The sequence below is a fragment of the Entelurus aequoreus genome, linkage group LG11 (assembly GCF_033978785.1).
Source record: "Entelurus aequoreus isolate RoL-2023_Sb linkage group LG11, RoL_Eaeq_v1.1, whole genome shotgun sequence".
Lineage (NCBI taxonomy): Eukaryota > Metazoa > Chordata > Actinopteri > Syngnathiformes > Syngnathidae > Entelurus > Entelurus aequoreus.
Window position 1 is genome coordinate 14,898,217 of NC_084741.1, and position 18,146 is coordinate 14,916,362.

The 18,146-nt window shown below is 42.5% G+C and overlaps 1 protein-coding gene across 1 annotated transcript; it reads right to left on the minus strand.

The window, feature by feature from the left end:
* Nucleotides 1-261: 261 nt before the first annotated feature.
* Nucleotides 262-17,596, minus strand: nes (nestin). The gene is given in 7 exon segments (XM_062062214.1): nt 262-4,285; nt 8,002-8,077; nt 13,152-13,276; nt 13,335-13,428; nt 16,685-16,926; nt 16,928-17,344; nt 17,347-17,596. Coding segments are annotated over 7 exon segments (4,659 nt in total). The 5' UTR covers nt 17,518-17,596; the 3' UTR covers nt 262-751.
* Between the last annotated feature and the right edge of the window lie 550 nt (nt 17,597-18,146).

Sequence of the window (18,146 nt, forward strand, 5' to 3'; positions counted from 1 at the left end):
CCGCAAATGGCTCCCGGGCAATACTTTAGGCATACCCGCCTTAAAGAAACAAAGTATTGAAGTAAAAGTAAATATTACAATAATATAACGAATGATATTATGGAAAATATTGATGTGGTTTGCAGTGCAGCTGAGCATTAAAAAAAAAACATCAGCAATTAGTGGAGACACTTTAATTAACTCAAGTGCAATAAATGTCCTGTAATGTAACAGTTAATGGACATAGCTGAATGATGGACGATAAAAGAAGACAACATGAAAAGCAGTCGTAAAGTTTATTGCAGATTTCAAAGGACAGCAGACTAAACGGTTCAATCAATCAAGCCAAAAAAAAAAAAGCTTCATTGGTCACAAAGAACACACGTGAACTCAACAGAATGATCAATAAACAGCTGCTCCTCCTCTATCAGGAGGTGAAATCTGATTAGCCACAGATCAATATTGTCATCAATAACGGTTTCCTGGAGATCAATCTTCAACTTGGGACCTTCCAGAAGTGTGAAGGATAATTAGGACGGGAGGAAGGACACAGGAGGGTCAAAGGCAGTGAAATCTTTGATGTTTTTACGTGAAATTGGCACGTTGGTGTATTGCGCTACTAGGGTGCGCTCCAAGGCACAACTTGGTCTTCCATAGGCGAGCTTTGACTTTCACGTCCAACATGCTAAATTCCCCCCTTAAAGACCAGACTCAATGCTTGTAATGACACGGAGGAGCACAAAGGGGCGCTGTGACCGCTAATCAAATCAGACTACTCGTCCCCAGAAGACCAGCATCCACCCTCAGCCTCCGACTCCTCTGAATGGACCGACCCGCCCTCCTGAGGGGTGCGTCCATGGGCGGAGCTTCCGTTCACCGCCTTCCCCCAAGCCAGTCCGCCGCCAAACGTGACGTTGGTATTCTCTGTCGCGTCGTCATCTGCTCGGAAAGCGGCGCTGTCCTCAAAGGACGCCGCCCAGAAATCTTGCTTGTCTCTGCCATTTGTTTTGAGGAATTCTGCTGAGTCCTTCACGGCGATGATGACGTTCTCCTCGAGCGCCGTTTCAGGAGAGATTTCAACAGGCTGCGCCTCAAATATGGCGGCACTGTCGCAAGGACGACTCTGGGCAGTTTCCCCACATGCCTCATCTTCATCGCTTAGAGCTGTGATGTCAAAGTCCTTGCTGAGGTTCTCCAGGACGGTCCATTCAGCTGCTAGACAACCTGCAGCGTCTTCTACTAGGTTCTCCTCATGCAAACAAGAAGTAGCTTCTACGGCCTTGGGGATGAGATCTTTTAGGTTTTCCAGGCCAGTCTTTGGCTCCCCTAGGTTCTCTTTTTCTTCTTCTACTACTTCTTCCACTACTTTTTCCGTTTCTTCTCCTGCTACTTCTATTTTTTCTGCTATTACTTCTTTTTCTTTTTCTTTTACTACTTCTTCTGTTTCTTCTCCTACTACTTCCATTTCTTCTTCCACTACTTCTTCTGTTTCTTCTCCTACTAATTCTATTTTTTTTGCTACTACTTCTTCTTCTACTACTTCTTCCATTTCGTCTTCCACTACATATTCTTTAATTTTTTCTACTACTTCTTCTATTTCTTCTTCCGATACTTCTTCCATTTCTTCTTCCGATACTTCTTCCATTTCTTCTTCCAATACTTCTTCCATTTCTTCTTCCTCTACATATTCCACTTCATATTCTTTTATTTCTTCTACTACTTCTTCTATTTCTTCTTCCGATACTTCTTCTGTGTCTTCTCCTACTACTTCTTCTATTTCTTCTTCTACTACTACTTCTTCTTCTTCTTCTTCTTCTACTACTTCTTCTAATACTACTTCTGTTTCTTCTCCTACTTCTTCTGTTTCTTCTCCTACTTCTTCTGTTTCTTCTCCTACTACTTCTTCTATTTCTCCTTCCATTACTTCTTCAACCATGTCAGTCCTGTTGAGGAACTCACTAAAGGTTTTATCAGCACGAGTCTCCATGGAAACATTAAAGTTAAAGTCTTCCTCCTTTCTTCCCGGAGCCTCTGAAGCAACCCGGTTTTCTTCTACTACTTCTTCTAATACTTTTTCTATTTCTTCTTCTACTCCTTTTTCTTTTACAACTTCTTCTGTTTCTTCTCCTACTACTTCTATTTCTTCTTCTACTACTTCTTCAACCATGTCAGTCCTGTTGAGGAACTCACTAAAGGTTTCATCAGCACGAGTCTCCATGGAAACAGTAAAGTGAAAGTCTTCCTCCTTTCTTCCCGGAGCCTCTGAAGCAACCCGGTTGTCTTGTACTACTTCTTCTAATACTTTTTCTATTTCTTCTTCTACTCCTTTTTCTTCTAATACTTCTTCTGTTTCTTCTCCTACTACTTCTATTTCTTCTTCTACTACTTCTTCTATTTCTCCTTCCATCACTTCTTCAACCATGGCAGTCCTGTTGAGGAACTCACTAAAGGTTTCATCAACATGAGTCTCCATGGAAACATTAAAGTGAAAGTCTTCCTCCTTTCTTCCTGGAGCCTCTAAAGCAACCCGGTTGTCCTCGTCCTCCTTCACCTCTTGAGAGTCCACCAGAGACCTTGTGAAGTCTTTTGCTTCCAGATCGTCTTCTACTTTGACATCTGTATTCATGCAGGAGTTTACTTTCTCGTCATCTTTTTGTTCCGTTGTCATGGTTTCATCTTCATGGTCCTCAAGAAGCTGCGGCTCGCTTTCCTTGTCCAGCTGCTGAGCAAAGTGAGAGGCGTATCGATCCGTGGAGAGGTTTTCCAATTCCAGCTCCACAAGTCTGTCCGTGTCGATCTCTTCATCGTCGTAGGGAATATCTTGGAGGACCACAGGTGTGCTCCTCACATCTTCATCCAAAATAACCTCACTGGCTTCTAAGGTGACTTTGTCCACTCCAGCATCTTTATCATCAGAACATTTCTGCTCACACTCCACTGCTTCCTCTTCCACGTCCTCACAAAGATCCTCCATGGTTCCAAAGTTCTTGGCCTTGGTCTCGGTCCAGGTGGCGGCATCTCCGGTCTTCTGGTCCTGCTCACCGTCGCTGGACTCGCTTCCGTCCACGTGCCACGCCTGAGTATTGGTGTCCGTCTCGTCGCTCTTGTATCGAATCAGAGGACGTGTGTCGGCCAGAGTGTTGTCCTGAGCATAGCTGTCGCTCTCCAGCTCGGTCCTCCATGACACAGAGACATTTTGCGAGTCTTCATCTTCATCCTCTTGGTTGTTGGAACTTTGAGATTGCTCTTCATGATAGATGGACGGGTGGTCGTCTTGCTTCTTCATCTCTTCTCTGCTTGGCTCAGACCTTCTCGTTGAGATGTCTTCCTCTGGTTCTGCATATTCTGTTTTTACTTCTGCCTCCGGTTTGGGAACATTTGACTCAACATGAATCTTCTTCATCACACTGTCCCACGTATCCATCTCTTCTCCATCAGGATACAACGTGTCTGCTGCTTCCGCCAAGGTGGAGTAGATTATTTCCTGCCTGATCTCAGCCGTGTGATCCTTGGAGATGTTTGTCATATCTACTTCCTCACACTTGGAAGAGGAGAGGATTGTCCTGGATTCTGGAGTCGCTTGGACTAAGGCCTCTAGTTCCTCCTGTACATCTTTGCTCACGCACTCTTCCTCAGGAGACGTCTCAATCGAAACATCAGTTGTCTGTTTTTGATCACATTCAGCTGAGGAACTGAATGTGTCCTCTGTCATTTCCAGAAGGTCTGATGTCTTCTCCTGGCTTTGAGATTGTTTCTGAATTAGCTCCTTAGAAAGTGGTGGCTGTGAAGACTGAAGCTGGAAGCTGACAGCTGCTTTTTCCTTGACAACAATAACATCATCTTCACACATGTCTCCATCATGATGCTCCACCTCATCCTCCTCTCCTGAAGGAGAAAGAGGCTCTGCGTAGGTCACTTTCTCGTCCACTTCCTGTGCTCTGAACTCTTCCACTGCTCCTTCCTGCAGTATTTTGGGATACTGGCTTTCTTGTTTGGCCGTAGTTGTATCTTCATCATCAGGCTCCCTTGATTCCGTCTGAGGTTCACTGGTGGTTTTAGTTGTGCTCCTCAAGAGCGTTGTGGTATCAAATGTTGCTGGCTGTCGGCGGAGAGGTGATGAGAGGGGAGCGGTGTTACGGCGAACAGATGGCTGATAATTCTCTCGGAAAGTCTTCAACGGTGCATCTGTGGAGGAGAGGATCTGATCAACAACTGGAGTAAAAATACGATCTTTGTGGTACAACTTCCACAGAAGGTTATGGGCCCTGAAGGCTGCCTTCCTCTCTAGGAGTGATGGATCAGGAACCTTGGCTCAAAGCCACCTTCTCCACAAAGGACACTCACTAATGGAGGATATTGATCGCCATTTCCTTTCTTACTGGTCCTTTCTTACTGGAAAGGGAGGCCATGAGGCTCATTGTGCTTTGGGGACCTTCTCTGGTGCTTCTTGGATTACATCAGGCCTCAAACCCCCCCCTCCCCCAGTAACTCCCCAATACTCTCAAATTGCATTACCAATACTAAACATGGAGCTCTATTAGTTATAAAACAGATTATTTTACATTAGCGGCCCATAATATTGATTTCATTGAACATGTAGATCAGGTTTGGTAACCTGAGTTGAAGTCGTTAGCCTAACTGTAAGACTGTAGATTTATGTAGCCTCTCCCTGCAAATCAATGACGATAAAAAAATATGATACTGGTGTATCAGTCATTAAAATTAAATGATTCAAATGTTTAAAAAAGTTATAAAGTCACTCTGAAATAATGCAAACACAATGGTACCTCGAGATTTGAGTTTTTTCGGATACAAGCTTTCTCTCAGCTAATTGTTCCGACCAAAGCATCCGGTCTGACTCGCTACATTAGCTTATAGCTAGAGATGGACATCACTCTGTTTTTTCCAAGTATGGGAAGGTAGGAAGTGAGTGTGAAGGACCGTGCTGAGAAGAAGAAGTGGATGATATAAATTGAATTAACGAAATAAATCATCCAAAACATGGCAGAGTGTGTAGCTAGCTAACTTGGTGAAGCAGTTGGACCACCATAGCACCATACTGAAGCAGAATGAGTCTAACGCCAGCCAAGGACGTTTAAATAATACCTAAACTCCGAGCGTTTTTCCATGAAAATAGTCTGCTGATGGTGTATTCCACTCTGAGGTAAATAAATACTGAACATTATTATTACTTTACTTCACAAAACTACTGTAATTGTTTGTACTACATTCTATTTTATTGTTTTTTTATACAATATTTCTTATCTAAAAGTCAGTTTGTCTTTGTAAAATGTGTTCTAAATGTTAAATTTGTGATGTTTTAGGGGGCTAAGCACTGATTGAATTGATTTCAATTCATTACAGGGGGAGACGCTGATTCACAACATGAGTTTTTCGAGTTGTGAGCTGTGTCGCAGAACTAATTAAACTCATATCCCAAGGTACCTACCGCTGTATTATAGAACATTTTTAATATTAAAATCTGCAAATTAGTAGTAGTTTGATGAGTACCTCATAAGCAATTATTCTGTGTAAATCTGATTATTTTGTTGGAGTACTGTAGCACATACACACTTAGATATGTACCGTAAATTAAGGACTATAAACCTGTACTTTTTTCCTACGTTTTGAACCCTGCGGCTTAAAGAACGGTGCGGCCAATTTATGAATTTTTCTTTGCTGGCGGCCGTAATGCAAAAGTTAAAAATGTATAAAAATACACTGAAAAGGTGTGTTATTGTTTGTGCTTTGGCACCATCTTTTGGACGAGTTTGCTCCCTGCAGGTGCTGCAGTGTTCTTCCATTTACTCCTTTCAACTAGAAGTAAAAGTGTCGTTCACTCTTCTAGCTGTCCATAGCGTTGTTTCACTTATTAATTCTCCACTCATCACTCCAAGCAACGTTGTAAGTTTTACAATATATCTAAAACTATTCATACTTACTAAAGCGTCCCATGTTTGATATCTGTCGGAGTGTTTTCTTGCATATTTGTATGCGCTACTGTAATGAATGAAGCTAGCGTCGTTCGCATTAGCTAACATGCAACCACGTTCACGAGTGTCTGTGTTAGTCTTAGTAACTTTCAACTGCATTCTTTTTTTTTATTGTTTCAGTTTCACAAATTCTTCACCGTGGAGTTATTGAGTCTGTTTAGCTGATTGGAGAGCTATCTTCCTAGTGGGTCCATGATGATGACTTCTGTTTTGTTTGATCAGCTGTTTTACGGCCATGTTACAGACACCGTTTGGAAACAATTAAGGTATGTAAATAAACATGTACAAAATCTTTGTGTAAATAACTCATTTCACAACGTATATATCTGCGGCTTATAGTCCGCTGTGGCTAATACATGGGGAAAAAAATGTTTTCCCCTAAAATATAGACAGTGCGGCTTATATGCGGTGCGCTCTATAGTCCGGAAATTACGATAGATTCACTCTCTTTTCTTAAAAACTTCCTGGAGCACACACTCTAAAATTCAGATGTATTAAAGTGTGCGCACGCACAATCCAAGCACATTTATTTTTTACATCGCAATTAACTTGAAAGTGACCGCAGACGTTTGCGTTGCTCCGCACGCCTGGACTTTCACAATATTATGTCAGACCCACTCGACATCCATTGCTTTCGGTCTCCCCTAGAGGGGTGGGGGGATTACCCACATATGCGGTCCTCTCCAAGGTTTCTCATAGTCATTCACCGACGTCCCACTGGGGTGAGTTTTTCCTTGCCCGTATGTGGGCTCTGTACCGAGGATGTCGTTGTGGCTTGTGCAGCCCTTTGAGACACTTGTGATTTAGGGCTATATAAATAAACATTGATTGATTGATTGATTCATTCATTAAAAGTATTAAAAGTCACTAAATTGATTTAGCAAAAATAAAGGCCTTAAATGGCATTAAAAAGCATTGAATTTAATGTCCAGAGGCATTTCCAAAATGTATGCAGTGAAATGACATGCTCTTAGCTAATTACATGTCGGCGATTAAAGGCAGGCAGCCGTTAACGATGCCAAATTTCTTTGGCCTGACGAACAAAGCAACTTCTCCTGTCGCCACCATAACTGGCAGCTGCTGCTACCACTACAGTAAAATAAAAAAGATTAAAATACATTCTAAGAAGTCTCTGAACCAAGTCTTGTGAACCAATTCTAATTCACTACAGTTAACTTTTCAACTACTTATGATCGTAATTGCCAAATGCTTATAATTTTGTTTATACGGATAATTGTAATCTTTTGACTTCATATAATAACTATCTGCAGTCGAACATTGGCATTAAATTTGTTTTAAGTGGGATTTAGGCTAGCATCATTATGCCTTGTCTGTAGGTATATTTGAGCTCATTTAATTTCCTTTCCTTTTGTGTATTTTATTTATATTTGCAAGTCTCATGACACATTATCTGTATGTAATATTGGCTGCATTTCTGATAGTTGTTTGTGTGCCATGTTGTTCCAGACCACAGCAAACGTTACCAGCTTGTAATAAATCCATTAGAAGAAGACAGCCTGCTATTTCCTTTAACTTGGACACACACATCTGTACCTTTTGGCCATTATAATCCAGTCATTTCCAGGAGATATCTCACCCTCTGAGAAGCCTCCATTTTACTAATTGTCAGAAAAATTGTATGTAAATTATCAAAAAACTTTCCGTTCTCTGAGTTCCCAGTGAACAGACAAGAGGCTGTCTTTATTGCACCAAGTCAAAGGCTTGGAAAATTCCGCTGTGTACGATGGGAAGAGACGGGAGGGGTTATCTATTTGATCCAAGACCTGCCCAAGCTCGATCCAGGACCAGTCAAAGCCCGAGGCATCTTTTTCTTTTGTGTTAATGTGACCGAAAACAATGGCTGTTTACATACCCCCCCCATTCCTTTAGAAACAGCTGTTGTTATGTAAACAGGGAAAGTCCAAATAAAAAGAGGTGGCGTACAATCTTAATTAATTGGGTGGGCCGCCAGGAGGTTATGTCATGGTTGTCGTTTAAAAAAAAAAACATCATAAAAATACTTAAATACCTTGCAAATAATGTTTCTGGGCTGTTTCTGCAGAGCGACGTCATTTCTTTGAGGGCCCTCGCCATCCAGCAAAGCTCTGCAAAGACCACAAAAAACTTTTTTGGGAGCAGGAAGAGGAGCTCCTTGGGGTGGAGGAAGGAAGGAAACATGGCACTGTTGTTATGGTAAGCAGGGAAGGAGCCCGCTATTGATGGGACATCTGCACACACACACACACACACACACACAATGCAAGATGACATCATTAGCCAACCATGCAGCACTAATTCCACCATCAGTGTTCACGTGTTGACCATTCCAGCACACATTCACTGATCATGTATGTGATTTTACGCAGTACTACCACTAAGATGGATGTACTCTCAATAACACTGTCAGTGATATTTAAGTGCTCCTCCCCCTCCCACTCTCGCTGCTGTTATTCTAGAACCCCGCTGCTCATAAATTGCTAAAGAGTGTGGGTCGATTCGGGGCAGGAGGTGGGGGGGGTCTGAGTAATGTGGGGAGTCATGTGAAGGAGAAAGCCCCGCGCCACAATGGCCTCATCAGGAACCGAAACAGCTGCAGCCAGAATCTTCTTTTACTGCAAGGCTGTGCCCGCTGGCTCAGACCCACGTTGGACTCAAACATCTACTGCCGCATGTTCCTCATGATTTATACGTCACCTTTGGAGGGACCTGCGAAAGTCCGTTTGGGGACCAGACCCGGTGAAGGTCTGTAATACAAGTTGCGGGCTCCTTGTGAGAAAAAAACATGCTGGGTTCATCTTCTAAACCAGACCTCAGCAAATTAATTAAATTAAGCTTTTCAATCTGGCCCGCCGGACATTCCCCAATCATTTTTTTTTAGATCTTTAAGATGGAAACTGTAGCTGCCAAAAAGATGTGCAGTGATGTTTTCAAAATACCGGAAGTTTTGAACCATACAAAGTATTGCAATGGTTGGAATTTGCGCTTTGCATGATATACTAGTTACTATGGTCATGTAATTAGTTACTGTGGTAATCTAATTAGTTACTATGGTAATCTAAGTCACAGCAGCTCAGACGAGGGCACCAAGCAGTGTGGGTGGGGAGCGTTTCCACAGAGCGTTTCCAGAGCCTGAAATGCGGGTGTCAGGGGCAGACGCGGAAGGAGATTTTTATAACAACGTTCTAAAGCTTAGTGATGTATCAGATTGTAGGTGTTTTTTGTTTTTTACCCTTCACGTTCATATTTCGCTGTGTTTGTCGCATTTTTGTTGCGTTTCGCTTGATTGTAAAATATATAGATCAAGAGGGGGTGTGAGAAGTAGAAGAGGAGCAACGTTCATATGTTGTCAATATTCAGTGTTTTATCTGTAAATCCCACATTCTTCATTTTCATGTACATCTGGGTGTCTCATTCAGTAAAAAATGTTTAAATTCCATTCAGTTTTTTTAAGGAGGTCTGCCATAACGTCTTTAGCATTCGTGAGTTTTTGTATTAGTGTTCCTGAAGCACACATACTGTACAGCAGATTTTCACAGCTTACGTATGTAAGCTGTGAAATGTATGTATATATCCACACACACACACACACACATATATATATATATATATATATTATATATATATTAGGGCTGCAACAACTAATCGATTAAATCGATTAAAATCGATTACCAAAATAGTTGGCGATTATTTAGTCATCGATTCGTTGGAACTATGCTATGCGCATGCGCGGAGGGTTTTTTTATATATATTTTTTTTTTATAAACCTTTATTTATAAACTGCAATATTTACAAACAGCTGAGAAACAATAATCAAAATAAGTACAAAAACAGTACAAAACAGCGCCAGGGCGCGGTTAGGCTACGTCTCATGAGGTGTCATGTGCAGCTCACGTGACGACGGCGTCTCCTTTGCTGGAAAAATTCGAAAAATGGCGCAGGAAAACACTACCGATAGTTTAGCGGAGAAACATCTTGAGGTTATTGCTTCAATGGAGAAAAGTGTACGACCTAAGTCGTCAAAAGTGTGGGAACACTTCACTTTAAAGACTTCAAAGAAGACCGTTTCCTGCAGAATGGCACGGAAGTACAACATTGCTTCAGGAGCACCTGGAGAAGAAACATGTTGGAGCCATGGATGAAGGGAAGAACTCACAGTACGTAAGTTTTTAAGTCCATAGTGGCAACAAGCATTCATGAGTTCAGCTTTTTGTGAGTAACGTTAAAGTTATGCCTTTGTTGCAACGCGGGGCTGATAATGTGTCTCCGGCACATTTGACTCCGTTTTGAGAGAGAAAACGCACGGTTACCAATTTCGAAATAAACGAAACGGACAGAAATATCTCAGGTTGGTTTCATAATGGATCAATGTAGCCGGGCTGATAAAGCTGTATAAATATATTTAGATTTGAGTGACGCTTTAGTATAACTAAACGTTATGAAGGTGCTGGAATATTTCATGCTATTATTCAGAGGCAGCCTAAAATGAATCCTTTATTATTCACAACAGAAACGTGTACAATATCTGATTCAGTTCTGATGAGTTACATTTCTGTGTTATTATTGGTGTATGCTGCACCCCCAATGTCCACAACATGGTGCCAGTATGCTGTTTTTTTCAATAAAATACTGGAAAGGATAGAAATGTAGTTTGTCTCTTTTATCCGATTATTAATCGATTAATCGAAGTAATAATCGACAGATTAATCGATTATCAAATTAATCGTTAGTTGCAGCCCTAATATTTATACATATATATATATATATATATATATATATATATATATATATATATATATATATATATATATATATATATATATATATATATATATATATATATATATATATACCTACTCAGTGGCCTCGTGTTTAGAGTGTCCGCCCTGAGATCGGTAGGTTGTGAGTTCAAACCCCGGTTAGCACTCAGCATCAAGGGTTGGAATTGGGGGTTACATCACCAAAAATGATTCCCGGGCGCGGCACCGCTGCTGCCCACTGCTCCCCTCACCTCCCAGGGGGTGATCAAGGGGATGGGTCGAATGCAGAGGACAAATTTCACCACACCTTGTGTGTGTGTGACAATCATTGGTACTTTAACTTTAACTTAAATATATATATGTATGTATATATATATATATATATATATATATATATATATATATATATATATATATATATATATATATATATGTGTATGTATATGTATGTGTGTGTATGTATGTGTATATATATATATATATATATATATATATATATATACACATACATACACACACATATACATACATATACATACATACATATATATATATATATATATATATATATATATATATATATATATATATATATATATATATATATATATATATATACGTGTATATATATATATATATATTTATACTGTATGTTTGTGTGTATATATATGCATGTATATGTATAGATAGATAGATATACCGGCCCCAGACATATTTTTTTCTCTAAATGTGGCCCCCCGAGTAAAAATAATTGGCTTGGCCTGTTCTAAACTGACTGAACTTGTTGCCATTATACAAGAAGAACAATTAAATGTTCCATACAATTCTTAATTTTTCATTAAAAAGTTTTTAAATGGAACATAGCAGTGGTTCTCAAACTTCTTTCCACCAAGTTCCACCTCAAAAAACACTCCCCAAGTACCACCATAATGACCAACATTAAAATACAGTAGCGTAGTAGGTCTAAGTACTCATTCAAAACAAGTCAGAGGTTTTAATTTTGGCCGTTGCATTTAATTTTGGCCGTTGCATTACACACAGTTTGAACAGTAACACTGTGTTTGAATATAGGACAATTAAATCACTACTTTAATCAGAGGATTGTTTAACATACCACTCGATGGAGCCCGCGTACCACAGTTTGAGAATCACTGATTTATATTGGCAACTTTGAGCCTGGAACAAATTACCTCAGAATTTATGAATCCATAAAATACAGGTAGAACGGATTTCATTGAACGTTTGAGGTTTAATGGTAGGGGGTGTGAATCCTGATAGAGATCCTACCTCAGTAGAAGCATTTAAGTCTCATCTAAAACTCATTTGTATACTCTAGCCTTTAAATAGACTCCCTTTTTAGACCAGTTGATCTGCCGTTTCTTTTCTTTTCTTTTCTACTCTGCTCCCAACCCGGGGTGGACCGCTAGCCTGTCCATCGGATGGGGACATCTCTACGCTGCTGACCCGTCTCCGCTCGGGATGGTTCCTGCTGGCCCCACTATGGACTGGACTTTCGCTGATGTGTTGGACTTTCACAATATTATGTCAGACCCACTCGACATCCATTGCTTTCGGTCTCCCCTAGAGGGGGGGGGGGGGGGGGGTTACCCACATATGCGGTCCTCTCCAAGGTTTTGTCATAGTCATTCACATTGACGTCCCACTGGGGTGAGTTTTCCTTGCCCGTATGTGGACTCTGTACCGAGGATGTCGTTGTGGCTTGTACAGCCCTTTGAGACACTTGTGATTTAGGGCTATATAAATAAACATTGATTGATGATTGATCCCATTCCTGGGGTGGCAATTCGACTCGAATTGATTCTCGATTCAAACCGATTCTCGCAATGTACAGTGGGTCTGGATTCGTTTTTTTTGTCTCATCCCTCACCTACGAGAGTGAAGAACTCCGTGAAGAACGGTTGTTTTCTCGATGTGAAGACCTGATAAGTCCGAAAGCGAAAGAGACGACACAGTAGTAGCTGCTACCTGGTGGTTGTTTGAGCACACTGCAGGTAGTCCTGGATAAAGTTAACCCGCCTCACTCCTTGATGAGTCAGTCGTACGCAGGATTCTCACAAGAATGAGGCAAAAAAAAAGCACCCAGACCGTCACCCAATGTATTATTTGGTATAATAAATCATAAGCAACTTTTTCAAAGCAAGTTACAGGTTATAAAAGCTCCTTCAGGTTGCACAAAGATGGCCTAAAAACGTAATTTAAAAAAGGATCTTCCAAAAATTAATTATACATTACATAATTACATATTTTAATAGATTTTTAAAATTATGAATCAATGTAGAATCGAGGATGAATACGAATCGCGATTCGGATGCATTTTGTGTGCACCCCTGTTAAATGTTATTTGGATCGTTCTTTTTAAAATGAAGAACCAGCAGCACTAGAGTGTAGTACATTTATTTACCTGTAGGTGGCAACCTCCAGGCTCAGAGACATCTTCTGCTGCAGCAAGCCTCGGTTCTCCACAACGAGAAGATCAAGCTGCTGACCTAGATCCTCCTTCTCCCTCTCCAGGCCCTCCCAGTGCTCCTGCAGAACCAGGAAGAGAGCTGAGATGAGCTGCTGGTACGCCAGATCATCCGATTACTGACTTGCAGGAGCCAGCCAGGCTTCCATCAACAACAAACATGGGAAGTGCGATTGTTTCGCTGGCTTCTCTGGAGCCAGGAAAGGAAACAAGACTGGAGAGGAGGAAGAGGACTTCTGGGAATGAGTCACAAGTCCTCCCTGATTCTCGGTAGGACACTTTTCTCTTGGATAAGGTAGACCGAAGCGTGAAAACAAGAAGTGTAACATCTGCAGGTTCAAGTAAGAGTAGTTTTAAACGTGTCAACCCAAGGCCCGCTGGCCCGCCACTTCATTTTATGTGTTCTGCCACGTCATTGAATGTGGCCCACCATATCATTCAATGTGGATTGCCACATCACTTAATTTGACCCACTACATTGTATTTGGTCTGCCAGCTCATTTAATTGGGTCCGAAACTTCCCCGTGGCCCACCATGTCATTCGATGTGGTCCACCATCTCATTTAATTGGGTCCAAAACTTCATTGTGGCCCACCATGTCATCCAATGTGATCTGGCACATCATTTATTTGGCCCACCATTGTGGCCTGCCCCAGCCACATCATGTAAGGTTGTCTGTCACTTAATTTAATGTGGCCCATCATGTCTTTCAATTAGGTCAGTCACATCATTTAACGTGGTCCGCCATGTTATTCAATGTGGTTCAACACATTTTATTGTGGTCGTCCATGCCTTTCAATTAGGTCCGTCACATCATTTAAGGTGGCCCCGCCGCATCATGCAATGTGGTCTACCACGTCGTTAATATGGCCCGTAATGTCATTCAGTGTGGTCTGGCACGTCATTCAATGTGGCCCGCCATTTCTTTCAATAAGGTCCGTCACATTTTTTAACATGGTCCACAACATAATTCAAAGTGGCACACTATTTCATTTATTGTGCCTCTGCCATATCTTTTATTGTGGCCCGCCATGACATGCCAGACCACACTGAATGACATTACGGGCCATTTTAAACGATGTGGTAGAATAATGTGGTCTGCCACGTTATTTAAAGTGGCCCGCCACATCATGCAATGTGGTCTACCACGTCGTTTAAAATGGCCCGTAATGTCATTCAGTGTGGTCTGGCATGTCATTCAATGTGCCCGCCATGTCTTTCAATGAGGTCCGTCACATTTTTTAACATGGTCCACCACATAATTCAAAGTGACACACTATGTCATTTATTGTGCTCTGCCATATCTTTTTATTGTGGCCCGCCATGCCATTCAACGTGGTCCTCCACATCAATTAATGTGGTCCTCCATATCATGTACAGTAACGTGGTCTGTCATTTAGTGTGGCTTGCCATTTCATTCAACGTGGTCTGCCACATTATTTCAGTGACCCGCCACATCATGCAATGTGGTCTACCACGTCGTTAATATGGCCCGTAATGTCATTCAGTGTGGTCTGGCACGTCATTCAAAGTGGCCCACCATTTCATTAAGTGGCCCGCCATGTCTTTCAATAAGATCCATCACATTTTTTTAATATGGTCCACCACATCATTCATATGGCACACTATGTCATTTATTGTGCTCTGCCATATCTTTTAATGTGGCCCGCCATGCCATTCAATGTGGGTCTCTCACATCATTCAACATGGTCCACCACATTTTAAAGTGGTCCGCCACATTTTAAAGTGGCCCGCCACATCATTCAATGTGGTCTGCCACATCAATTAATTTGGTCCTCCACATCATGTAATGTAACCTGTCATTGAGTGTGACTCGCCATGTCATTCAAAGGGGTCTCATTATTTAAAGTGGCCCGCCATGCCCATTCAACGTGGTCCGCCACATCAATTAATGTGGTCCTCCACATCATGTACAGTATGTGGTCTGTCATTTAGTGTGGCTTGCCATGTCATTCAACGTGGTCTGCTACATTATTCAAGTGGCCCGCCACATCATGCAATGTGGTCTACCATGTCATTTAAAATGGCCCATAATGTCATTCAGTGTGGCCCACCATTTCATGTAATGTGGCTCGCCATGTCTTTCAATAAGGTCCGTCATATTTTTTAACATGGTCCACCACATAATTCAAAGTGGCTGGCACACTATGTCATTTATTGTGCTCTGCCATATATTTTATTGTGGCCCGCCATGCCATTCAACGTGGTCTGCCACATCAATTAATGTGGTCCTCCACATCATGTACAGTAATGTGGTCTGTCATTTAGTGTGGCTCGCCATGTCATTCAATGTGGTCTGCCACATTATTTCAAGTGGCCCGCCACATCATGCAATGTGGTCTACCATGTTGTTTAAAATGTTCCGTTAATGTCATTCAGTGTGGTCTGGCATGTCATTCAATGTGGCCCGCCATGTCTTTCAATAAGGTCCGTCACATTTTTTAACATGGTCCACCACATAATTCAAAGTGACAACACTATGTCATTTATTGTGCTCTGCCATATCTTTTATTGTGGCCCGCCATGCCATTCAACGTGGTCTGCCACATCAATTAATGTGGTCCTCCACATCATGTACAGTAACGTGGTCTGTCATTTAGTGTGGCTCGCCATGTCATTCAAAGTGGTCTGCCACATTATTTCAAGTGGCCCCGCCACATCATGCAATGTGGTCTACCATGTCGTTTAATATAGCCCGTAATGTCATTCAGTGTGGTCTGGCACGTCATTCAATGTGGCCCACCATTTCATTTAAGTGGCCCGCCAATGTCTTTCAATAAGGTCCGTCACATTTTTTAACATGGTCCACCACATCATTTAAAGTGGCCCACCATGTCATTTAAATGTGCTCTGCCACATCTTTTTAAATGGCCCGCCATGCCTTTCAATCATTCAACATGGTCCGCCACATCATGTTATGTGGTCTGCCACATCATTTAAAGTGGCCCGCCACATTGTTAAAGTAGCCCCCCCCCCCGCATCATTCAAATTTGTTCTGCCACATCATTAAATTTGGTCCACCATGTCATTCAAAGGGGTCTCATCATTTAAAGTGGCCCGCCACATCATTCAATGTGGTCTGCCACATCAATTAATGTGGTCCTCCACATCATGTAATGTGACCTGTCATTAAGTGTGACTCGCCATGTCATTCAAAGGAGTCTCATCATTTAAATTGGCCTGCCATGCCATTCAATGTGGTCCGCCACAACAGTTAATGTGGTCCTCCACATCATGTAATGTGGTCTGTCATTTAGTGTGGCTCGCCATGTCATTCGACGTGGTCTGCCACATTATTTAAATTGGCCCGCCACATCATTCCATTAGGTCCAGCATGCCATTGAGTGTGGTCCACCATATCAATTAAAGTGGCCCTCAATAAAAAACGAGTTTGACACCCCTGTTTCAGACTATAACAAAGCAGTTGAAGACCATCAAGAAGATCTCACCTGCAGTGTGTGGATGTTCTGCAGGTGTGTTCCTCCTGCTGCTGGTCTGCACTCCTCTCCAGATGCAGCCTGACGTCTTGAGCAGAGACCATGTCCCTCTCCAGCGCTCGCAGCTTCGCCTGGTTCTCGCTCTTTTCCCGGTCCGCTTGGCTCAAGCGGGCTTGATTCTGGTTCAGAGACTCCTCCAGCCCAACCAACTGGGCCTGGTAGGCCTCCGCCATCTCCTGCCAGGCTCTGGTGGCCCCTGTGGTGGAGCTCCTGCTCCAGCTGGTGGAGGTCAGAAGTCGCGTTGCCCCTCTGAGCGAAGCGGGTCGGCACCGACGCCGTGGAATGGGTGTCAGGGTTCGCTTCCAAGTGGGCCACGTCCTGCTGATGGGTCTGAACCAGGAGGCTCATTTCATTCTCCAGTTGGCCGATCTTCTCCCTGAGCCACCTCTGAGCTCTGTGCTCCTCCTCCAGCTCCTTCCTGCTCACCTCTACCTTGGTCTTGGCTTCTACATCGGCCTGAGCCTCCTGCTGCCAGTGCCAGTCCAAAACCTGCAACTCCTCGCTCAGCTTGCGGACCTCTATCTCCGTGAAGACTCGGTCCCTCCAAGCCGTGTCGAGCGCCACTCTGGCCTCACGGAGTTCTTTCTCCATGTTCTTCTTCCTCGCCGAGGCGCGTCATTGCCGCGGCGCAGGTCTCGGATCTCCTGGGCGAGCAGCGCGTTCTCCCCCTCTAGGGATTTCACCCGGCCCAGGTAGCTCTCCAGGCGTCGGTTCAGGTCCAGCATCTGGTGCTTCTCCTGGGCCAGGTGACCTCGCTGGAAGTGTGCATGAGCGTGCCTCTCCATGGACTCACGGGACAGAACCTCCAACTGGACCTGAGGCAGCGAAGCTCCTGGCAGCTCAGCCCGAGTGGCCGCTGACCACCCGGGCTGCAGCTAATGAAGGATGAGGGGGTAGGGGGGAGGGGGAGGTGGCTGCTGGAGAGAGAGAGGGGCTTTTGTGGGAGGGGCTTAATGCAGGACAGGAAATGATGTCATCTCAACATTAACTCTTCTACTGCTCAACATTAATCACTCACCTTCATGGAAGCAACGTATAGTCAACTATATCACAACATATAATATTATATTACATTATATTAGATAATATCATATAATATTATATTAGATTACATCATAATACTACATTACACTACATTATAATAATACATCCCATATACTTTATTGATCTCTTGGTGGTGTGTAGCGTACACTACTACAAGTACTACTACTAAAATAAACTGTAAGTACTCTACTTCAAGTACTACTATTAGAATAGAATACAGGTACACTACTCCAAGTACCAATACACCAACAAACTAGTTCTGCCACAATTACTACTACTACAATAAGTACTACCACAGTAAATTAGACTTTTGTTTTTTTTAGACTTCCTTTTATTGTCATTCCAATTTGAACTTTGCAATACAGATAAG